The 25,246-nt window shown below is 43.3% G+C and overlaps 1 protein-coding gene across 3 annotated transcripts in view; it reads right to left on the reverse strand.

Annotated features, from left to right (window-relative positions):
• The window catches only part of LOC115174515 (MAM domain-containing glycosylphosphatidylinositol anchor protein 2-like), a 344,881-nt gene that overhangs the window by 131,283 nt on the left and 188,352 nt on the right, over positions 1-25,246 (reverse strand). For 2 of the 3 annotated variants that reach the window (XM_029733125.1, XM_029733127.1), the window contains exon 9: positions 13,218-13,538. In XM_029733125.1, coding sequence (XP_029588985.1) covers positions 13,218-13,538 — 321 coding nt within the window. The remainder of the gene's footprint in view (positions 1-13,217; positions 13,539-25,246) is intronic. The other variant, XM_029733126.1, reaches the window with a different exon arrangement.

The following is a 25,246-nucleotide window of genomic DNA, read 5'->3' on the forward strand; positions in this document are numbered from 1 at the left end:
CACCTACACAAAAAAATAATAATATCCCACAAACACAGGTGGGAAAAACAGCTACTTAAATATGATCCCCAATTAGAGACAACGATTACCAGCTGCCTCTAATTGGGGATCATACAAATCACCAACATAGAAATAATAACCTTGAACCCCACATAGAAATAATGAACTAGAATACCCCCCAGTCACGCCCTGACCTACTTCACCATAGAGAAACAATAGCTCTCTATGGTCAGGGCGTGACAGCTTGGGGTTCAACCAGGACTGTTACTTTTTAATTGAATGAAAACATTTAAAAAATGTGATTTAACCAATTGATGTTGGGAAAAAAGATGGCAAAAATACAGAATGGTGTTAAATGCCTGTAAACAGCATGGGAATATTTTTTTCTCTCTCACATATTTAATCATGTAATATTAAGACAAGTGGAGAGACGGGACAAAAGTAACACAGGGTGAAAGTAACACACCCATTTTGTCAGATAAGACATAGTGAAGTCAGCATGTTCCTAATGCGGAGGATGAACTCCCTGCAAAAAAACAGCCAAGTCCGACCATGTTTCGCCGAGTTATCAACAAAAAGTTGTTTTGAGCGATGTAAGTAAAAAAAACTGACCCGGAAGTGTTTCTCGGTTGTAGAATTGTGTTTAGTTCTTTAAGGTTCCAAACATACAGTATTTCATTTAATTAACCCATCTAGTGACAGGTTAGGTTTCAAGTATCATGCTACCTAGTCTTGGGTGTTAGCCTGGGAGAATTTACAGGAGAGACGGGTGGGACAAAAGTAACACAATGTTAACTGATGACCTGGAATAAAATAAAAGAACGTGTAAGCACAGGCCATTGTCGCCTCTAGTTCATTTTACTTTTATAATGTTAGCAAAATGTCAACAAGTGATAATGTTTGAAAATTAGATTTGACAATCAGAATTATGCCTCAATCAATTGACTTGATGGAGCAGCTTCTCACATAAGCTTTTCTTTTGTCGACAGGTTGGTTAGTGGTTAAAAATATATATCTTTATGATTCTGAGGGTTAATTACCTTGTGTCAAGCCATCGAAATGTGATAAGCCTGATGAGTTTGCTGATTGTGAAGAGAATATAAAAGTTGAATCTATCAAGACATGCATGGCAAGGACAGCAGGAGCTCACTTGATTGGTAGGGCAAAGCATGAATAGTCATTGAAAATGGTGAGAAACATATCCTACTACCTTCCCATTAAAACTAAGAACAACCTGTCATTCCTGCTCTGCCTCCCCCTGGCGCTCGAGGGTGCCAGGATCCCCAGCATTACACACTCAAGCCACCATCAGTACGCACACCTGCCTTCCCCCCGTCACGCGCATCAGCGATCATTGGACTCACGTGGACTCAATTACTTGTGTCATTACCTTCCCTATATCTGTCTGTTCCCAAGCTCTGTTCCCTGCTTCGGGATTAATTGTCTCATGTCCGTGTTCTGGGTGTTCCCCTTGTCTGTTCCCGAATAAATGTCTGACTCCCCGTACCTGCTTCTCCTGTCCGGAGTCGGTCTTTACACAACCATGGCATCGGTGACAGAGAGGGAGAAGTGTTTATCCATGTATAATGGTAAAATAATCTAGCCTGTCAAAAAGTCATTTTAATTGCAAGTTAAAGCGTACTGTTAGCTAGCTAACATTGTACCTTGCTAGTTGGTTAGCTTTAGCTACCTGTATATTCATGCCGGGTAGTAATGTTATGAGTTGGGATTATGGTTCATGTTTTAGTTAGCTAGCTAGCTACACTACCGTTCAAAAGTTTGGGGTTACTTAGAATTGTTCTTGTTTTTGAAAGAAAAGCACATTTTTTGTCCATTAAAATAACATCAAATTGATCAGAAATACAGTGTAGACATTGTTAATGTTGTAAAAAGCTATTGTAGCTGGAAAAGGCAGATTTTGTTATGGAATATCAACATGGGCATACAGAGGCCCATTATCAGCAACAATCACTTCTGTGTTCCAATGGCACGCTGTGTTAGCTAATCAAGTTTATCATTTTAAAAGGCTAATTGATCATTTGAAAACCCTTTTGCAATTATGTTAGGACATCTGAAAAGTATTATTCTGATTAAAGAAGCAATAAAACTGGCCTTCTTTAGTCTAGTTGATTATCTGCAGCATCGGCATTTGTGGGTTCGATTACAGGCTCAAAATGGCCAGAAACAAAGAAATTTCTTCTGAAACTTGTCAGTCTATTCTTGTTCTGAGAAATGAATGCTATTCCATGCGAGAAATTGCCAAGAAACTGAAGATCTCGTACAACGCTGTGTACTACTCCCTTCACAGAACAGCACAAATTGGCTCTAACCAGAATAGAAAGAGGAGTGGGAGGCCCCGGTGCACAACTGAGCAAGAGGACAAGTACATTAGAGTGTCTATTTTGAGAAACAGACGCCTCACAAGTCGTCAACTGGCAGCTTCATTAAATAGTACCCGCAAAACACCAGTCTCAACGTTAACAGTGAAGAGGCGGCTCTGGGATGCTGGCCTTCTAGGCAGAGTTGCAAAGAAAAAGCCACATCTCAGAATGGCCAATAAAAAGAAAAGATTAAGATGGGCAAAAGAACACAGACACTGGACAGAGGAACTCTGCCTAGAAGGCCAGTATCCTGGAGTCGCCTCTTCACTGTTGACGTTGAGACTGGAGTTTTGCGGGTTTTGCCATAAAATATGGTCTCTCTAGGAACAAAACAAAACTGTTACCCTCCTTCCCGGGTTCTCCCCTGCTGATTATTTCTCAGTATCTCTACGGAACAAAAATATAAACGCAACATGCAACAATTTCAAATATTTTACTGAGTTACAGTTCATATAGAAAATCAATCTATGGATTTCACATGACTGGGAATACAGATATGCATCTGTTGGTCACAGATACCTTAAAAAAAAAGTTAGGGGCGTGGATCAGAAAACCAATCAGTATCTGGTGTGACCACCATTTGTCTCATGCAGTGCGACACATATCCTTTGCATAGAGTTGATCAGGCAGTTGATTGTGGCCTGTGGAATGTTATCCCACTCCCCTTTAATGGCTGTGTATTGGTGGAAACTGGAACACGCTGTCATACACGTCGATCTAGAGCATCCAAAACATGCTCCATGGGTAAAATGTCTTACAGAGCATGTGAGCGGAGTTGAGCGGTCAGAAATCCCGTTCATTGCTCCTGGAGTGGTGCTTGCCCTCCACTCCAGCGCAGCATTTCCTTTCGCTCACGGGGTAAAAAAATGCCACACCAAATTCGCTTCATTCATTAAAATCACAATTTAACCAACACCCATCTATTTTTGTGACTACCTGGACCTACCATTTGGTTTTGAAGTATTGAAACCAAACCATATGGATTTGAATGAAAAGTATTTGAATACACTTGAAAAGGTGAATGTAAGCTTACGTAATTTCAAATAGGCTACATGTTATATTAAACAGCATATAAACACTCTAAATAGGTCAGGAGCCAGACAGAAGGAAGAAGGAACAAAAAATAATGATTTAGGCTATATTATTTCAAATATTTCAAGGCTATAGCCTACAAAGAAATAAATTGTGAAGAATTTGCGAGTGTGCAACATGGTAGGGACATGAAGAGCTCAGCATTTGTGACCGACCAGCTCGATCCGGTTTTATGTAGCAAAATTTGAAATTGTGTTTTTTACATTGGATAAAAGTAGAGATTCAAAGCTAGAAAATGATATATCATACACTACAGTTGAGGAACAATGGGAAAGTAATTCTGCTTTGAAAGTTGATAAACTTGTAATCTCACTTTTGAAAAATGGCTCTTCTTCATCTACACCCATTCAGCATCCTTCACACCCTCTTAAGCCTTAGCCTCGCCCATCTCTTTAAGGATTCAGATGTGAGGCCATGTACTAAACAACCAAAGATTTCAAGGCTGGTTTATACTACGGGTGTATTCGTCAATTCAATCTGGAGTGCCAGACTGTGCCCTGGGTGTTTGCAAACTCAGAACGTTGTCAGAATGTTCGTTCGTAAATTCAGAGCGTTTCGCTCTCGGAGTGTTCAGAGTGCACACTGGACGCTCTGGCCGAGGAGTAGGGTTGATCCGAGTATTCTGATCAAACAGCAGCAGTCAAACTCCCAAGATAACTGGCTAACGTTGGCTAGCTTGCTAGCTACTTCCAGACACATGAGAGAACAGCTAACTCTGACCCTTTTACTCGCCTTAGCAGAGCTGGTTAGAATGTTATGTTATCCAGAGCGTTGGTGACTGTAACTGTGCTGCTGTTAACAATTTAATTACACTTTTTTGCTGACATTTACTGGCACTGGCCATATTCAACGGGTGTTGAGTGTTTCTTAATTTCGTCAGTTATTCTGCGCTCTGGCACACTCAGAGGATAGTGCTCTGAAATCGGAGTAGATATCCAGTGCGAATTTACCAACTACGTCTATCGACAGTTGTCACAGTGACATGATAAACATTCTATTGAAATGGTTACTTGCATAGTGGAGTCTTTTGTTTAGACATGTAGCTAGCTAGCTAAACAATGAACCATAATCCCAACTCATAACATTACTACCCTGCATGAATCTGCAGGTAACTAACCAAACAGGTTCAATGTTAGCTAGCTAACATTAGGCTATAACTAGCAATGCAAATGGCTCTGAAATACGAATAATATTACTACACAGATCATACATGTAACGTTAGCTAGCAAGCCAGCCAGCTAACGCTAGCTAGCTACCCAACAGTGCGCTTTAACTTGAAACGAAAACGGCTTTCTGACAAAATTAGGAACGTGTAATATCTGAAAATCTAGCTAGCTAGACTATCTTTCCCGTATACATGGATGGACGCTTCTCCCTCTCTGTCATGAATGCCATGGTTGCCCTTAGTTTGAAGATGTAATCCAGAGACAGGTGTTTTATACAGCCTTCTGTGTGTTCTCTTTTCAACTCATATTTGCAATCAAAGGCCAGAATTTTCTCCATCTCCGTACATATCATATTCTAATGCCACCGGGCCTTCCACTGATTTCAAAACTTGGTCCTCCAGAAAGTGGAGAGCAACACTTTGATATCTTTAAAAAAAGCTGCGTTAGAATGGATTACCTACAAATACTGACCAGCTCATGTTATAGACAGAAGCGTGGCAGACCAATCCGAACTCATCTTTCGGCATGTCGAGCTCATCCATTATCTCAGTCAATCATGGCTAGCGGGAAGGTTCCTGACTTTTTCCATGGCTAAACCAACTAGGCTCGTAGTTTAACAATTTAATTTGTATTTACAGATGGCATACAGGTTTGTTATTAATGCACATGAAAGTTCACATGTTACAGAAGGCATTTCTGCCCAAAAACGCATACAAAAATAATAATATTTACGTTCAAATGGCTATCCTCTGAAGTAGTCACGTGCGACATAAGCACAGTTTCCTGAAACAAGTCACATGTTGTTGTATTAAATCATTATAGCTTATATATTGTGCATTATAGACTGTGACTTACTTAGAATAAATACAAAATAAATGAAAAATGACTAAGTACCTTTGAATTCATTTTTAGAAACACGAGTTTGGCTTCAGGCTCATGCGATGGTGCCTGGAGAGCAGGCCGAGAGCAGAGAATAACCTCTCCACACTTGCAAAGCCACTGGGGATCCTTTTGGTCATTCTTGCCAGCCTGGGCAGAGATGCAGTTAGTTTTTGAAATTTTTCTATTAGTAGGCCTAAAGGTTTTTCGGCAAAATATGCCAGGACTGTTGGGCCAAAATCAATTATGGCCTATTGTATAGACAATAGAACAAAAATGAAAGAAACGTTTAAGAGATCTGATCTTTAGTTTATAAATACTTTGCTACAATGACACACTTAGTTATCTACCCACCTCGTTCCTTCTTTTAGCATGTGCACGTAGTAAGTACACCATCATCATCTTTCGGGATGTGTCTTTTCAGATTCTATAATGATTATTTAGTTGTGGACACTACATCACCACACTCCCTCTCTTGCTCTTGGTCCTCATCTTTGTAAGTCACCTTGATTTACCACCTGTGTGTTTTATCAGTTCCTTATTGAACATTTTTAGCGAACTCCATGACAGCAGCTAAAGCAAGGGGCTATAGCAGCACACAAGTAGACTATAAATGCATGCTGGGCCGGGCATGCCCTAAGCTTGTGAAGTGAGTGCTACTGGAGCCCTACTGGAGAGAAATTGGAGCGAGCAAGAAGGCTGACGCTCCAGCCTTTGGAAATCCCGCTCCACGCTCCAGACATACTCTGATGTCTGGTGAGTATGCAGGCCATGGAAACAACTGGGACATTTTCAGCTTCCAGGAATTGTGTACAGATCCTTGAGACATGGGGCCATGCATTAGCATGCTGAAACATGAGGTGATGGCTGCGGATGAATGGCACGACAATGGGCCTCAGGATCTCATTACAGTATCTCTGTGCATTCAAATTACCATTGATAAAATGCAATTGTGTTCGTTGTCCGTAGCTTATGCCTGCCCATACCATAACCCCACCGCCACCATGGGGCTCTCTGTTCACAATGTTGACATCAGCAAACCGTTAGCCCACAGTACACCACGCACATGGCCTGCGGTTGTGAGGCCGGTTGGACGTACGGACAAATTCTCTTGGACGTATTGACAAAGTCTAAATGACGTTGGAGGTTGAACATTCAATTCTCTGGCAACAGCTCTGGTGGACATTTCCTGTAGTCAGCATGCCAATGTCACGCTCCTTCAAAACTTGAGACATCTGTGGCATTGTGTTGTGTGACAAAACTGCTAGTTTTAGAGTGGCCTTTTATTGTCCCCAGCACGAGGTGGACCTGTGTAATGACCATTCTGTTTAATCAGCTTCTTGATATGCCACACCTGTCAGGTGGATGGATTATCTTGGCAAAGGATAAATGCTCACTAACAGGGATTTAAACAAATTTGTGAACAAAATTTGAGAGAAATAAGCTCTTTGTGCATTTTATTTTAGCTCATTAAACATGGAACCAACATGTTGCTTTTTAATTTTTGTTCAATATACTTGAGCTACTCATTGACAGCCCACAAGCTACCAGATATGCAGTTTTCTGCAAAGTTGCAAACTTTGGTAGGCTGATGGAAGGAGAGAATCTCAGCGGGAGAATCTCAATTGAATACTCCTCGTGCCCTCTCTCCTTCTAAAAATCCATTGGATGAGAAAGCCAGAGGTCCTTCCCTACTGACCTTCTCCTCCAATGGGTTTTTAGAAGGAGGCGAGGAGAGAGGACACGAGCAATTTAAATTCTACCAGATGCTGTGATACAGTGAAGCCTAATCAGACATGCCCGTGCTCATCATACCTCTGACAGGTAAAGTGAAATGACAAAATTAGTTTGTGGTGCATACCTCTCAAATGATATATAACAACACCCTGAGAGCATCAGACATGAAATAACAATACAACAGCACAACCATATGTTATTTTGCAGGTGCCTATTCATTTTTAACACCAGTGGTGCAACTAGAGCTTTCTAACTGCACTGAACCAAAACAGTGGTGCAACTAGAGCTTTCTAACTGCACTGAACCAAAACAGTGGTGCAACTAGAGCTTTCTAACTGCACTGAACCAACACAGTGGTGCAACTAGAGCTTTCTAACTGCACTGAGCCTAGTGGTGCAACTAGAGCTTTCTAACTGCACTGAACCAAAACAGTGGTGCAACTAGAGCTTTCTAACTGCACTAAACCAACACAGTGGTGCAACACACTGGTCCAACACAGTGGTGCAACTTTTTCATTACCGTATATTTTTACTTTTTCCCTCACTCAACTTTTTTTTTTTCATTCAACTTTCCTACCCCGGAGGTTTTATCTGGACATGGTTCGTCAGGACTTCAAACAGCCGAAGCTAAGTAACATTAACATGATGCCTTCTAATTGCAGTCGTTGTACTCATAATATACAGGAGAACGATCGCCTTACGGCAAGGATAGCTGTGCTGCAAGCCCAGCTTCAGACGCAATCGTTAGGCAAGGGTCATTTCAGTGTAGGAAAGGATGAAACAGCGTCTGTGCCACCAGCAAGTACAGATAGTAACGTTAGTATAAACCCCCTCGCACGGTCCCCGCAGCCGGACATCTTTCTCATGGCTTCTGGAGGGAAACGCTGTAGGAATGCTCAACCGGTGTCGCTTATTCAGCCGACAGAAACTTTCAACCGGTTCTCCCCATTAAGCGAGTCGGAGTCGGAGGCCGAGACTTCTCTGGTCTCTGCTCCTCCCGTTGTGGGGTCTGAGACGCCGACGGCTCCCACCATTAGCTCTGACAAATTGAAAACCCTAGTCATTGGCGACTCCATTACCCGCAGTATTAGACTTAAAACTAATCATCCAGCGATCATACACTGTTTACCAGGGGGCAGGGCTACCGACGTTAAGGCTAATCTAAAGACGGTGCTGGCTAAAGCTAAAACTGGCGAGTGTAGAGAGTATAGAGATATTGTTATCCACGTCGGCACCAACGATGTTAGGATGAAACAGTCAGAGGTCACCAAGCGCAACATAGCTTCAGCGTGTAAATCAGCTAGAAAGATGTGTCGGCATCGAGTAATTGTCTCTGGCCCCCTCCCAGTTAGGGGGAGTGATGAGCTCTACAGCAGAGTCTCACAACTCAATCGCTGGATGAAAACTGTTTTCTGCCCCTCCCAAAAGATAGAATTTGTAGATAACTGGCCCTCTTTCTGGGATTCACCCACAAACAGGACCAAGCCTGGCCTGCTGAGGAGTGACGGACTCCATCCTAGCTGGAGGGGTGCTCTCATCTTATCTACGAACATAGACAGGGCTCTAACTCCTCTATGCAGCCTACTCAATCACTTTTTATAGCTACTGTTTACAGGCCTCCTGGGCCATATGCAGTGTTCCTTACTGAGTTCCCTGAATTCCTATCGGATCCTGTAGTCATAGCAGATAATATTCTAATTTTTGGTGACTTTAACATTCACATGGAAAAGTCCACAGACCCACTCCAAAAGGCTTTCGGAGCCATCATCGACTCAGTGGGTTTTGTCCAACATGTCTCTGGACCTACTCACTGCCACAGTCATACTCTGGACCTAGTTTTGTCCCATGGAATAAATGTTGTGGATCTTAATGTTTTTCCTCATAATCCTGGATTATCGGACCACCATTTTATTGCGTTTACAATTGCGACAAATAATCTGCTCAGACCCCAACCAAGGAAGATTAAAAGTCGTGCTATAAATTCTCAGACAACCCAAAGATTCCTTGATGCCCTTCCAGACTCCCTCTGCCTACCCAAGGACGTCAGAGGACAAGAATCAGTTAACCACCTAACCGAGGAACTCAATTCAACCTTGCGCAATACCCTAGATGCAGTTGCACCCCTAAAAATGAAAAACATCTGTCATAAGAAACTAGCTCCCTGGTATACAGAAAATACACGAGCTCTGAAGCAAGCTTCCAGAAAATTGGAACGGAAATGGCGCCACACTAAACTGGAAGTCATCCGACTAGCGTGGAAAGACAGTACCGTGCAGTATCGAAGAGCCCTCACTGCTGCACGATCATCCTATTTTTCCAACTTAATTGAGGAAAATAAGAACAATCCGAAATTTCTTTTTGACACTGTCGCAAAGCTAACTAAAAAGCAGCATTCGCAAATGGAGGATGGCTTTCACTTCAGCAGTAATAAATTTATGAACTTTTTTGAGGAAAAGATCATGATCATTAGAAAGCAAATTACGGACTCCTCTTTAAATCTGGGTATTCCTCCAGGGCTTCATTGTCCAGAGTCTGCACAACTCTGCCAGGACCTTGGCTCAAGGGAGATACTAAAGTGTTTTAGTACTATATCTCTTGACACAATGATGAAAATAATCATGGCCTCCAAACCCTCAAGCTGCATACTGGACCCTATTCCAACTAAACTACTGAAAGAGCTGCTTCTTGTGCTTGGCCCTCCTATGTTGAACATAATAAACGGCTCTCTATCCACCGGATGTGTACCAAGCTCACTAAAAGTGGCAGTAATAAAGCCTCTCTTGAAAAAGCCGAATCTTGACCCAGAAATTATAAAAAACTATCGGCCTATATCGAATCTTCCATTCCTCTCAAAAATTTTAGAAAAAGTTGTTGCGCAGCAACTCACTGCCTTCCTGAAGACAAACAATGTATACGAAACGCTTCAGTCTGGTTTTAGACCCCATCATAGCACTGAGACTGCACTTGTGAAGGTGGTAAATGACCTTTTAATGACGTCAGACCGAGGCTCTGCATCTGTCCTCATGCTCCTAGATCTTAGTGCCGCTTTTGATACCATCGATCACCACATTCTTTTGGAGAGATTGGAAACCCAAATTGGTCTACATGGACAAGTTCTGGCCTGGTTTAGATCTTATCTGTCGGAAAGATATCAGTTTGTCTCTGTGAATGGTTCGTCCTCTGACAAATCAATTGTAAATTTCGGTGTTCCTCAAGGTTCCGTTCTAGGACCACTATTGTTTTCACTATATATTTTACCTCTTGGGGATGTCATTCGAAAACATAATGTTAAATTTCACTGCTATGCGGACGACACACAGCTGTACATTTCAATGAAACATGGTGAAGCCCCAAAATTGCTCTCGCTAGAAGCCTGTGTTTCAGACATAAGGAAGTGGATGGCTGCAAATTTTCTACTTTTAAACTCGGACAAAACAGAGATGCTTGTCCTAGGTCCCAAGAAACAAAGAGATCTTCTGTTGAATCTGACAATTAATCTGGATGGTTGTACAGTCGTCTCAAATAAAACTGTGAAGGACCTCGGCGTTACTCTGGACCCTGATCTCTCTTTTGAAGAACATATCAAGACTGCTTCAAGGACAGCTTTTTTCCATCTACGTAACATTGCAAAAATCAGAAACTTTCTGTCCAAAAATGACGCAGAAAAATTAATCCATGCTTTTGTTACTTCTAGGCTCGACTACTGCAATGCTCTACTTTCCGGCTACCCGGATAAAGCACTAAACAAACTTCAGTTAGTGCTAAATACGGCTGCTAGAATCCTGACTAGAACCAAAAAATTTGATCATATTACTCCAGTGCTAGCTTCCCTACACTGGCTTCCTGTTAAGGCAAGGGCTGATTTCAAGGTTTTACTGCTAACCTACAAAGCATTACATGGGCTTGCTCCTACCTATCTTTCCGATTTGGTCCTGCCGTACATACCTACACGTACGCTACGGTCACAAGACGCAGGCCTCCTAATTGTCCCTAGAATTTCTAAGCAAACGGCTGGAGGTAGGGCTTTCTCCTATAGAGCTCCATTTTTATGGAATGGTCTGCCTACCCATGTGAGAGACGCAGACTCAGTCTCAACCTTTAAGTCTTTACTGAAGACTTATCTCTTCAGTAGGTCCTATGATTAAGTATAGTCTGGCCCAGGAGTGTGAAGGTGAACGGAAAGGCTGGAGCAACGAACCGCCCTTGCTGTCTCTGCCTTGTCGGTTCCCCTCTTCCCACTGGGATTCTCTGCCTCTAACCCTTTTACAGGGGCTGAGTCACTGACTTACTGGTGTTCTTCCATGCCGTCCATGGGAGGGGTGCGTCACTTGAGTAGGTTGAGCCACTGACGTGGTCTTCCTGTCTGGGTTGGCGCCCCCCCCCTTGGGTTGTGCCGTGGCGGACATCTTTGTGGGCTATACTCGGCCTTGTCTTCGGACGGTAAGTTGGTGGTTGTAGATATCCCTCTAGTGGTGTGGGGGCTGTGCTTTGGCAAAGTGGGTGGGGTTAAATCCTGCCTGTTTGGCCCTGTCCGGGGGTATCATCGGATGGGGCCACAGTGTCTTCTGATCCCTCCTGTCTCAGCCTCCAGTATTTATGCTGCAGTAGTTTATGTGTCGGGGGGCTAGGGTCAGTCTGTTACATCTGGAGTATTCTCTTGTCTTATCCGGTGTCCTGTGTGAATGTAAATATGCTCTCTCTAATTCTCTCTTTCTTTCTTTCTCTCGGAGGACCTGAGCCCTAGGACTACCTGGCATGATGACTCCTTGCTGTCCCCAGTCCACCTGGCCATGCTGCTGCTCCAGTTTCAACTGTTCTGCCTGCGGCTACGGAACCCTGACCTGTTCACCGGACGTGCTTGTTGCACCCTCGACAATTACTATGATTATTATTATTTGACCATGCTGGTCATTTACGAACATTTTAACATCTTGACCATGTTCTGTTATAATATCCACCCGGCACAGCCAGAAGAGGACTGGCCACCCCTCATAGCCTGGTTCCTCTCTAGGTTTCTTCCTAGGTTTTTGGCCTTTCTCAGGAGTTTTTCCTAGGGAGTTTTTCCCAGCCACCGTGCTTCTTTCACATGCATTGCTTGCTGTTTGGGGTTTTAGGCTGGGTTTCTGTACAGCACTTTGAGATTTCAGCTGATGTACGAAGGGCTATATAAATAAATTTGATTTGATTTGATTTGATTCTAACTGCACTGAGCCAAAACTGTGGCGTCGGGGGGGGGGAGCAAAACTTTCCAGCTGGCAAAACCATTAATCTTGAGGCAACGGGGGGGGGGGGGGGGGGGGGGGTGTAAATTGCCATTTGTTAATTATTATATAATATATAATATGGATCTAATATGGATCTATTTTAATACAGACTAGCTCAAAACATGACTAATTATTGAAAATGACAAATTGCCCAATGGATCATTATACTATTTTGGTTAAAAAGTGGGGGTATAAAAACATATGTGTGCTCCCCTATTTTGAAAGTGGGGATGCATCTGCTCCGTCTGCCCCATTGCTCGGGTGCCTATGTGAGTGTGCATATATGTGTGTCCTGACAGTGCAGCTATAGAGGATGGGACTCATTTTAAACCCTTCCCTTCAAAAGGAACATTGGATGGCTGTGGGAGGGCGAGAGGTGTGTAGTGGCGAGAGAGAGAGAGAAAGAAAGAGGGATGAGATCCATTGAGGCTGCTGTAATGTTCCGTTACACACATAATGTAAGTGCACAGAAGCACATACACGATTACACATTCAGTACGGTCTGGTCTGAATGAGGCTATTGAGACAAGGCAAATAGATAGACCTAGTCCAGACACAACATACAAACACCCAAACACAAAACATAAGAAACAACCACCCCCAATCAAACACAAACAGACATCCTCCACACAATCCCTCCCACCCACACATACCTACCCCACACAATCCTCCAGACTCATACCATTACCCACTACTCACATTGTACGATGAGCTCCACCACAGCTTCCCTGGGCTTCACATTAAACCCGTTGAACTGGCTGGTCTGGCAGCGGTAGGAGCCGGTCATCTCTCTGGACACGTTGACGATCCGCAGCACCCCGTCGTAGCTCTCAGCCTGCAGGCTCCCATCCGGCATGGGCGCCTCTTTATCGGCCCGAGACCACAGGATAATGGGCTTGGGCTTCCCTGAAACCAGACACTCGAGCTCCACCGTGTCGCCCTCCCGAACCACCAGGGGGCTCTTACCCCGTGGCACTGTCAGGTTGGGGGGAACTAAGAAAGAGAAAAACAGAGGAGGGACTGATATGGGGCTCTAGAAAGTTGGTTGGCGGGGTAAGGGGGAATGGTCGACGGGGGGAGAGGGGGAGGGATGGGAAAGCGAATGAGCATCCATGTTGCAATGGATTTGATGGAGTTTGAGTTGAGTGCTCGGTCACATACACACATTGCTAGTATGAGTTGAGTTGAGTCTCGGCCACACACACTGCTATTATGGAGAACCATGCCACGGAGAGAGTTGGAGTCATGGCTGTTAGCTTGGATTAAAGTAGGTAGGGAACAGTATGAACATTCACCAAACATGGTGATCAGCAGAGAAAGGGTTAAATGTAAGTAAGCAATGGTAAAACAATGGGCAATGCAATGAAGAGCTGACGCACAAACAGACGTCATGAACGAAGGTCAAAGAGAGGAATCAATAACTAAAATGCATCAGAAATCTGATAGATTTGCTTCGAATAAAATCAGACTTAAGGAGTCAGGTCTTGTCCTCTCTAAACATGAGGCAAAAGAGGAGAACTTGAACCACAAATCTATACCAATGAGACCTTCTCTCAGTCATTATCACCACCATGACCATAACCATGACTATCATCATCATCATAAATAATTCATTTTAGTTTTCCAGGTAAGCCATCTTTAAAGGTAGACTCAGTGAAATTACATTGCCATGAGCAGCACCGCAGATATACTGTCTGCAAGACTTCGGTCTCAAACAGTCACACACAATATCTGCACATGTGCACGGGTTCGCTTCACGCTGTTCACACCAAAACCAGGGGTTGAAACCAAAATGATTTTCCAATCACTTCGTTCTGAACAGAACCATTATTTTTTCGTTCCCTTCCACTGTTCCAACCAGAAAAGTTCTGAACTGGTTTGAGCCCCCAAAAAAGTAACGGTTTATATTGTTCCTTTCTGTTCCTTTTTAAACTTCTAAAATATGTATTATTTTACATTTCGCTCAACATTTAATTACTTCACCAATCAATGTGGATAGAGCAGCTTGCTGTGGAGTGGGTAAAGCAATATAATCTGTATTAGAAAGTTGTTAAGAGCAAGTTGTATTTTGCAGTAACAGCATGTTTAATCGTAATGAAAGACAAACACACACACTGTGCTCACAGTCACAGTGTAGGGTGCGAGGGTGAGGGGAGAGCGAGAGGATGGAGGAAGCTTGCCTTGAAGCGCTGGGCATCTTGTTATAACATGCATTAGGCCCACAGAATTATACCTACGAAGGAGCAGCTTCTATGGAGGAACTTTGAATCTCTTTGAACTTCCAAGTTGGTTTAATGTTGGACCAGAGCAAACATTAGCGAGCTAGCTAGCTAACAGATCAGAACTAAACTCATAAAAAAAAGAAACGTCCCTTTTTCAGGACCCTGTCGTAAAAATCTAAATAACTTCACAGATCTTCATTGTAAAGGGTTTAAATACTGATTCCCATGCCTGTTCAATGAACCATAATCAATTAATGAACATGCACCCGTGGAACGGTCATTAAGACACTAATAGCAATTAAGGTGACAGTTATGAAAACTTAGGACACTAAAGAGGCCTTTCTACTGACTTTGAAAAACACCAAAAGAAAGATGCCCAGGGTCCCTGCTCATCTGCGTGATCGTGCCTTAGGCATGCTACAAGGAAGCATGATGACTGCAGATGTGGCCAGGGCAATAAATTGCAATGTCCGTACTGTGAGACGCCTAAGACAGCGCTACAGGGAGACAGGACGGACAGCTGATCGTCCTCGTAGTGGCAGACCATGTGTAACAACACCTGCACAGGATCGGTACGTCCGAACATCACACCTGCGGGACAGGTACAGGATGGCAACAACAACTGCCCCGAGTTACACTAGGAATGCACAATCTCTCTATCAGTGCTCAGACTGTCCGCAATAGGCTGAGAGAGGCTGGACTGAGGGCTTTTAGGCCTGTTGTAAGGCAGGTCCTCACCAGACATCACCGGCAAGAACATCGCCTATGGTCACAAACCCACCGTCACTGGACCAGACAGGACTGGCAAAAAGAGCTCTTCACTGACGAGTCGCGGTATTGTCTCACCAGGTGTGAAAGACGGATTCGCGTTTATCGTCGAAGGAATGAGCATTACACCAAGGCCTGTAATCTGGAGCGGATTCAATTTGGAGGTGGAGGGTCCTTTAGGGCGGTGTGTCACAGCATCATCGGACTGAGCTTGTTGTCATTGCAGGCAATCTCAATGCTGTGCGTTACAGGGAAGACATCGTCCTCCCTCATGTGGTAGCCTTCCTGCAGGCTCATCCTGACATGACCCTCCAGCATGACAATGCCACCAGCCATACTGCTCATTCTGTGCGTGATTTCCTGCAAGGCAGGAATGTCAGTGTTCTGCCATGGCCAGCGAAGAGCCCAGATCTCAATACCATTGAGCATGTCTGGGACCTGTTGGATCGGAGGGTGAGAGCTAGGGCCATTCCCCCCAGAAATGTCTGGGAATTTGCAGGTGCCCTGGTGGAAGAGTGGGGTAACATCTCACAGCATGAACTGACAAATCTGGTGCAGTCCATGAGGAGGAGATGCGCTGCAGTACTTAATGCAGCTGGTGGCCACACCAGATACTGACTGTTACTTTTGATTTTGACCCCCCCTTTGTTCAGGGACACATTATTCCATTTCTGTTCATCCCATGTCTGTGGAACTTGTTCAGTTTATGTCTCAGTTGTAGAATCTTGTTATGTTCATACAAATATTTACACATGTTAAGTTCGCTGAAAATAAACGAAGTTGACAGTGAGAGGGTGTTGCTTTTTTTGCTGAGTTTAAAATTAAAAACCTATCTTACCTTTTTGCAGTTAATAAATCCAATGTGAAACGTGGTAGCTATAGTATCTTTAACTAGGATTGAAAAAGTACATCCATTCTTCTCTAATTAAACATATCACCTTAATTTATGAATTACGCTTGTAATGTCGTCAGTAGGCTACCATAAGCTATGCTTCAGATGGGAAGGGCAGGTAGCTTACACACACACGCACACCCAGTGTCAAAGATTCCCAGCTGGCAAGCAGATGCTGGAATACGTTTCTGAGTGACAGAGTGAGGGCTTTGCATAGGCGCTTTGTTGCAATTTTTGCAGAATGTAAAAAAACGTTATTAACCAGTTCCTATGCTTTTAAAATAACAGTTCTGTTCTGGAACAGTATAGATCACTTTTGTTTTCGGCTCGGGTTCTGTCCCTCAAACAATTGTGTTATTTATTTTCAGTTCTTTTCCCTTAACCGGTTTCAACCCTTGACGAAAGCAGAGAAATTGAACCCCGTGCGTCAAGTTGTTGGCCCGGAAATTGACCCATTATGCTGTTTACTTTCTGCATCTACATCATATCGCTGAGTCTACCTTTAAGCACAACAACAACAAATCTAGATCAAACAAGAAAATCTGTTCCCGCACACAGTTAAGGCTTCTCCTAAACTCTGAGGATACAAACCATTCAACAAAAAGTTATTCCTGAACTCTCTACATCTGGTGATGGATGCAGAACCATTAGCAGGGTCAAACAACAAAGTTTGTCCCTATAAATATGTCGTTGGAGGGAAGTTGAAGCGGCAAGTAGTGAGTGGACATTGAAGAAACGGGAAGGGTTCAGAGTAAAAGAGTTCCCTGTGTGTGTGTGTGTGTGTGTGTGTGTGTGTGTGTGTGTGTGTGTGTGTGTTGTGTGTATGTACTGTACATGCATGCGTGCATTTGTGTCCTGGGGCTGAAATACATTGGCACTGGCAGGTTGGATCAACAGGGTAATCTATTGGGCTGGACACAGTAAACTTGTTAAATTAGAAAACCTGCCTATAAAACACAGCCTCTTAGTGTGTGTGTGTGTGTGTGTGTGTGTGTGTGTGTGTGTGTGTGTGTGTGTGTGTGTGTGTGTGTGTGTGTGTGTGTGTGTGTGTGTGTGTGTGTGTGTGTGTGTGTGTGTGTGTGTGTGTGTTTATGCGTGCGTGTCTAAACTCAGAGACAGATTTGCAGCTCTGATCCAAATAAACAATACAATAAACACCAACCAGTCATGAAATCATACCCAACAAACCTCAGACATTACACCAAAGCTCTAGCTCTTGACTTCAACACAACCCTCAATGGACTCAAATGATGTTGAAATTCCACCCAATCATTTGAAGCAATATTGAAACTCCACTTCCAATAAATCTGTATGATGATGATAGTGATGAAATAACAGTCAATCTGACCCAGAAAGAATGAAATCCCTTTTTTTCTGACCCGGGTTACGTGATCTACGTGATGTTCGGTCTGAACCTAAAGACTAGCAAATAAAACACCCGTTTCACCATGTCTTCTTAAATGGGAAGACAGACGGGTACAATGCATACGGTACGTAACTAGTAAATGTCTATTAAACCACAACACATACATCAGTCGCTAATGAAGAATTTACCCAACGTTTAACTGCATCCATTATTTGTTTTCACTAGGTACATCACTGCAACAATGGGTAGTAAAAAAAAAATGTAACCACGATGAATGGTCAAGCACTAGCAAAGTAAATAACAACAAGATGGACTCGAGTCATTTTCTCACTATCTCTAGTGATCACGTAACACCAATCCATGACACACTTTCATAGTATATTGTCCCCTTTTGCTAATTTTACCCAGTTCTACACAACAGTTCTGAATATCCAGTGTGGCAATGCAACCACACATTTGGACAACAGGCCATTAGAGTTTCGACATGAGGCATATTCTCTGAGTTTCCATACCAGCATGAAGGCCGTCTTTCCATGTCTCTCTAGCCCAGTGGACAGTTACAGCTGCTGGACTGTGCTCTTGGCTGGAGAATGCCATCGTAATGAAACCATGTGGAGCTGTTGCTGCTGCTGCCATCGTTCTCGTGTGGCAACACACTCTCTCTGTCACTGGTTAGTGTGTGTGTGTGACAGTTAAAGAAGCACACGCATCTTGAACTGTGTGTGCCTGCTGAGGTGTGTGTGCTTGCATGCGTGTGCAAGGTGTGTTTGAGTGAAAGGGTTGATTTCCCCACAGACCCTCAGTGCCAGGCAGGGGCCGGACCCTCTGTTTGTACCGCAGCCAGGCTGTGCCTTCCAGGGATCTGCCACTACCACCACAACAGACACCTGGCTCTGTGAGCTGACTGCCAATATGGAATGTTTGCTGCTTGTTATTTTTATACAGCTCAGGCATATGTGTGGGGTCAGAAGGACTGCAAGCATGACACAAAAAATAAATAAACAACAACTCAACTGGCCTCTTTGGGTGAGTGCTGTGACATCACTTCCCATTGCTATGGTAACGCTGCACTCTGCTCAAGTGAGTGTGTTTTCGAGAAAGACAGAGAGAGAGAGAGAGAGAGAGAGACTGTGTGTGTGATGGCTCTAAGCCAGTGACTCGACTGCTCTGTGACAGCGCTCTCTGTGGAGCCACTCCTCTGAGCTTCACCCCTGTGGGGACAGTGTGTGTGTGTGTTGGCCTTCAGGAATATACTGTGTCTGTCCTGCGGGGGCTCAAAAGGGCTTAGCAGGCTGACAGACCGCGAGGGCACAGGGGAGAAACTAACACCACTCACAGGCACTGAGGCTCCACACACAGGGACATTCCTGCGCTTGGGTGAGTAAGTGCGAGCGTGCGTTCATGTTTGTATGTGTGTGAGCCCTGATGCCTATCGCGGTGCTTTCTTCTCCCAAGAAACTCCACACTGAACATCACTGAAAGGTTTGTGGTCTGGCCATATGATTGTCACCATGGCAAATGAGATTCTTCACAGGCATGATGATTGTCATTTCACAAACAGGGGCTCACAGCAGCCTCCTCCATCGTTGAAAGAGGTTTTATTTTTATGGTTAGACTTACAGACTATTTTACAAGAAAATATGATCTTTTAGAAGAGGATTTCATTAAGCTGACGTACAATATGCAGTTCATTAACTACAAGTCAACCGCAATAGACTTGGTTGGTTGAATCGACAGATAAAATAGAAACTAAATACAGTGACTCACTCAGCCCTACCTTCAGTGAGTCAGTGTGGAAAACCAATCCCACAGCTACCAACTGACCCACGGCAACCACAACACAAACAGGTACAGGGCTGTCAGGATTAGGTGTCCGCAGATTGGCGAGGGCGTATTTTTTTGTTGTTGATAAACTGAGCAAGACGCATCTGCAACAACACATAAAACCTCATTCAATTCTGCCCCAAAACAATGACAATTTCTCTCAACCAGTGGCGTATTTGCTTTTTAGGTAGCGCTGATGCTGACCTATGATAAGCAGTGCCCACTTTGTCAAAGGCTGGGACGCAAAATACTTACCTTGTCCATTCCCAGCACGCCTCTCGAGGAGGCTGTTGGAGAGACGCCTCGCTGCGGCACTCCACCAACATTCAGTATTTTTTTAATCTAACATAAATCATGTATAGTAGCAGATATACAGTTCATTTGGAAAGTACTCAGACCCCTTAACGTTTTCCACATTTTGTTATGTTACAACCGTATTCTAAAATTGATTAAATAAATACAAATTATCATCAATCTACACACAATACCCCACAATGACAATGCTAAAACCGGTTTTTAGAATGTTTGCAAATTTTCTAAAAACCTGAATACTTATGTAAATGTGATATTTCGTTCATAAAAAAAAAAAAGGTTTTGCTTTGTCATTATGGGTTATTATGTGTAGATTGGTGAATAAACAATACAAACATTTATACATTTTAGAATAAGGCTTGTGGAATGTGGAAAAAGTGAAGGGGTCTGAATACTTTCTGAATGCACTGATAGGATATTATAGAAAGAGTATGTGACCTTTTCTGTAGCCTGGAGACGGAAAATGTTTACATCAAGCAGGTTTCTCTAATCAAATAGCCTGAAATGGCGCCCAATCAAATAACAATGTGCTGACATGTTAACAAACAACATATTGTAACGGGGGTCGTAATGATTGGACCAAGGTGCAGCGGGAACGTGTATACGCATCTTCTTTAATTGGTAAAAAAAGAAGGAAAAAACAAACAAAACACGTATACAAACAACGAATGACACTAACAGTCCTGTCCTGTCCTGTCCTGTCCTGTCATGTCATGTCCTGTCATGTCATGTCATGTCCTGTCATGTCCTGTCATGTCATGTCCTGTCATGTCATGTCATGTCCTGTCATGTCATGTCATGTCATGTCATGTGCTCAGACACTAAACAAGGAGACAACTACCCACAATTCCCATTACAAACACACCCCTATACATAGGACCTTCAATCAGAGGCAACGAGGAACAGCTGCCTCCAATTGAAGGCCAATCCCAATTAACTAAACATAGAACTAAACAACCTAGATCTAACATAGAAATACACTAACCTAGAACATAACCCAAAAAACACCAGAACACTCTAAACAAACACCCCTCTACATAACACATAGCCCAACAAACCCCGAACCACATAAAACAGACACCCCCTGCCACGTCCTGACCAAACTACAATAACAAATAACCCCTTTACTGGTCAGAACGTGACACATATCCTAAAAACAGGACAGGTCAAAGTAAAATGGACAACATGGTATGGACAATCAGGCTACTCACAACTAGTGACCAGGAGTTTTATCCCGTGGGCTAAATTGTCATGATCTGTGGTTTCAAGTTTGTATACTTAAAATGTTTTATGAGCTGATCATAACGAAAAAGAAAATACTTCTGCATTTCCCGCTGTGTAAACACATTGCAAATGGGCTCAGGATAACTCCTTCTGAGCGGCTGATATTCAGAGCTCAAAAAGCCAAATTTAATCAGGAATCAGGACTAAAAAAGACAATGCAATGCCTGTTTTATAAACGGTGGGCCTACCACATGGATGGGCATTCATAAAATGATATTGCGGGCCGACATGGTAGGCTACACCCAGTAAGCACAGACCAACGCCTACCACATAGATGGGCACTCCTAAAATGTCATTTCAGACGACACTGTAGGCCAGGGATGGGATCTCCAGTCCTCTGGGGCCTGATTGGTATCACACTTTTCCCCCAACACATCTGACACCAATAATCAACTAATCATGATCTTCAGTTTAGAATGCAATTAGTTTCATCAGCTGTGTTGACTAGGGATGGGGAATAAGTGTGACACCACTCCGGCCCAAGGACTGGAGTTTCCCATCTCTGCTGTAGGCTGTACCTGAGTAAGCACGGACCGAAGCTGATGCCTTTTGGACATATTTATTTGGTGCAGTCTGGACCGGCATGATTTCCACGTCCATGGAGAAAATAATTGGTCCACTCCGGACCAAATCTGAACCAGTCATATACGTCTATGTTTGGTTGGACCAGCCTTGGTTTGGCCCAAATATAGACTACTAAAAATTACATATTTTCAACTTTTCATTCAGAACCGAAAATGAGGCTGATTTCAACATCCGGAAAATATGTATTTTCAATACACGGAAAATACACATTTTCAACGTTCGGGAAAATACCTATTTTCAACTTTCATTCAGAACCGAAAGTGAACCTGATTTCCATGTCTGGAAATACGTCTTTACACCTTTCATTCAGAACCTAAATTGAACCTAATTTCAACATCTGGAAAAATACATATTTTAGAAGTCTTTTCAGCGACATTTGGTTACTAGGAATATTCTTGTAGGGGTGGCAATTTTTTGTCTCCCCTAGGGCGGCAGAATGGCCAGGACTGGCCCTGAACAGGTAACTGAAGGTATCATGAGTCAACGTGAATGTGCCATCCAGGATTCCTTTATCAGGCTCAGTGAGCCGGACGGAAGGCCTAGAGCAGATCAACAAACAGTTCACATCACATCAGCAACGTCTGCAGTGGCAGCCATGACAGTTCACTACAGTCACCAGATAACATGGTCACTGGGATGATCAGAACCTCTCACTTCCTGTTAGTCCTGATGAGAGAGGGATGGACGGAGGGACGGTTGAACTAAGGACAATGTGGCATCAATGAGTCAAACATTTGTTCTAGTATCAAAATTGACTAAAATTGTAAATAGGATAATTCTGGTCATGAAGTCAGTCCCGTCTAAAACGGAGTTTGGAACCTAAGTGCGTTACAAATCATGCCCCCTTTTGCCAAGCTCAACATTCAAATCGCCCTTCCGCCCAGTTCGCTTCCATTCATTGAATGGGGCTCCGTTGATTCATCGCCCCCAACCAACGCGTTCAAAGGATCACAGACCTTTTAAACTGAAAAGTCCTTTACGAATTGACATAAAACGCATGCTTCCAGCAGGATGCTCAGCCAACAACTATGGTTTGCATGCCCTGCTGAAGGACCCTATCAAGTGGGAATAGGTGGTTGTAGTTCGTTGGTCCCCAGTGGTGGTGAGTATACCAGTAGCTAGACCATAGACTGCTGGTTATGTATATTTTGAATGCATACATTTCATGCATTTATTTATTTTTATTTATTTTTTTGCACTGGCCCCCCATGGGAATCAAACCCACAACCCTGGCGTTGCACACACCATGCTGGCATTGCAAGCACCATGCTCTACCAACTGAGCCACAGGGAAGACTAATACAACTCGGATTTGGCTTAGAAACACAATAACTTTTGAAAAGGAGGCAAATAATTAGTAGGAAAACCTTTTATCATGATTGTGAAGACACCAGAATGACTTTAGATGCAGTAGTGAGATCCTATTGGTGCGTTTTAGCATACTTACGTTAGGTAACGTGTGCAACAACTCAATTTGCCCTTGCACTCCTTCTAAACAATGCAATGTTTTGAAACATAGTGTAAAGTCTAAAACGCAGTCCACTCTGTTTGTTAAAAGATTCTAGTTTTGGAAACAGAAAACTGTATGGAGATCAAATGCTTCATCAATGGGACAATATGCAGAATGTCGGCCAAAATCCATATGGCTCCATCTTCTTCCACTGCCGGCCACTGGGATTCCTCTCATCACCATATTTGGTAGTGAGTGGAAACACCAACTGGATGCTTCACATTTACACATCCAGTGAAATATCTGGCTCATTGTTCTATCTGTGGTATAACTTTAGCAAGCTAACTAAGATTGAGGGGACCACCGTATTTTAGCTAGCTAACATTAGGATTGCTGGTTATTTTTGACACACTTTGCTAATAACAGTAATGGCAACATTGACATCTCTCTCCTCATAATATGGCAAAGTTGTTTCCTATGAATTATTTACATTTTAGCAGACGCTCTTATTCAGAGTGACTTACAGAAGTGAGTGCATACGCTTTTATATTGGTTCCCCGTGGGAATCAAACCCACAACCCTGGCGTTGCCAGTGCCATACTCTACCAACTGAGTTACATGGGACTGTTTGCCTATTTTAGCAATGTCATCATATTTCCATGCCACTCTAAGTTAGAGTAATTAGACAAAATAGTCACGAGCCGCCGAGGTGCAACCCATGTCTAGGGCACAAATAAATATTGGATGCAGCTATGGTGGTAGTAGCTAACTCACATCTGTTTACAACAGTGTACTAACTAGCAGCCCCAAACTCAAGCCAACCCAGGGCCATAGCAAAACACGGCACAGTTTGTCGCATAGTGTAACGGTTTCACCGGCCTGAATCTAATCCAATCTGTGGCCAGTCAGCCTACATCTGTAAAGCATAGAATTAGCTTCCAAATGATTTCTTGAGCTATGTTTATAATTAAGGGATAATGGCAATCGTTGATCCTGTTTTTCTGTTAGACAAAGTGCACAGTTGGGCGCCAGACAGATCCCCTGGTCATTAACGGATGCCGGTGACCTACCAGAAGGAGCAAAGGTGGGTATCATAACATGTCCAGCAATGTGATTGCGATGGATTAGCGACTTCCAAAAATAATTTCATGCACTGTTCACTTGCTATTTTCACAGCTTGTCAGGCAAGAGCTCATAATAAAAATGTGTCATGCGACACAAGTACCCTTGTGACACCTCCTCCGTTGTTGCCAGTCTCCCTAGACTCCTATGAAACAAAATGCAATTGACCACTTGGCTGTGTATTATATCACCCGGTCACAGGCCCTCCCAGTCAACACTACCTCATAAGATTGTCTGCTGCAGTTGTTCGAGAGATGTCCAGTTTGCAGCCGAACATGCAGCATAAAGTTGACCAGCAAAGTGGCTCTCATCAGCATCATGCAGACATACCCTCGCTGTGAGCATTCTTATGAATGGAACAGTCAGCTGCATGTTGGCAAGTATCCGGCCAGCAACCTTCACCTGTCAGCGGTAGCTTTCACAGGCTCAACATTTGTACAAATTCAGAAGGTAACCCACTTCCTTACTTTGATACATTTGATAACCCAATTGTGAAACACAATTTATATGTAAACTGAAATGATTTGTTTCTTAATTTCCACTTTTTAGATAACATAGCCTGGTGGAACCACACTGATCTCTGTGTTCACCATTCTATTTCACTTCACATTTTATGGTATCTGAAGTGAAATTTAAACATGAATGCAGCGATCATGTAGGTTCCACCAGGCTAAGCATAACCACCATTGATAATGTAATCAGTGCTCTGTGTGTGCGTGTTTGTGTGGCACCGACCACTAACTTTGATAAGGGGCCAGGAGCTGATCTGCACTGCTATGACCATCAATGGGGTTCTGGCAAAGACCTCACCTCCAGCCTCACCTCTTGCCTTGCTCAGAATTATAACAGAATTAGGTAGGTTTAGTCTGACCTCTTCAAACTTCAACATAGTACCTGTTTGTGT

The sequence above is a fragment of the Salmo trutta genome, chromosome 35, assembly GCF_901001165.1.
Source record: "Salmo trutta chromosome 35, fSalTru1.1, whole genome shotgun sequence".
Classification (NCBI taxonomy): Eukaryota; Metazoa; Chordata; class Actinopteri; order Salmoniformes; family Salmonidae; genus Salmo; species Salmo trutta.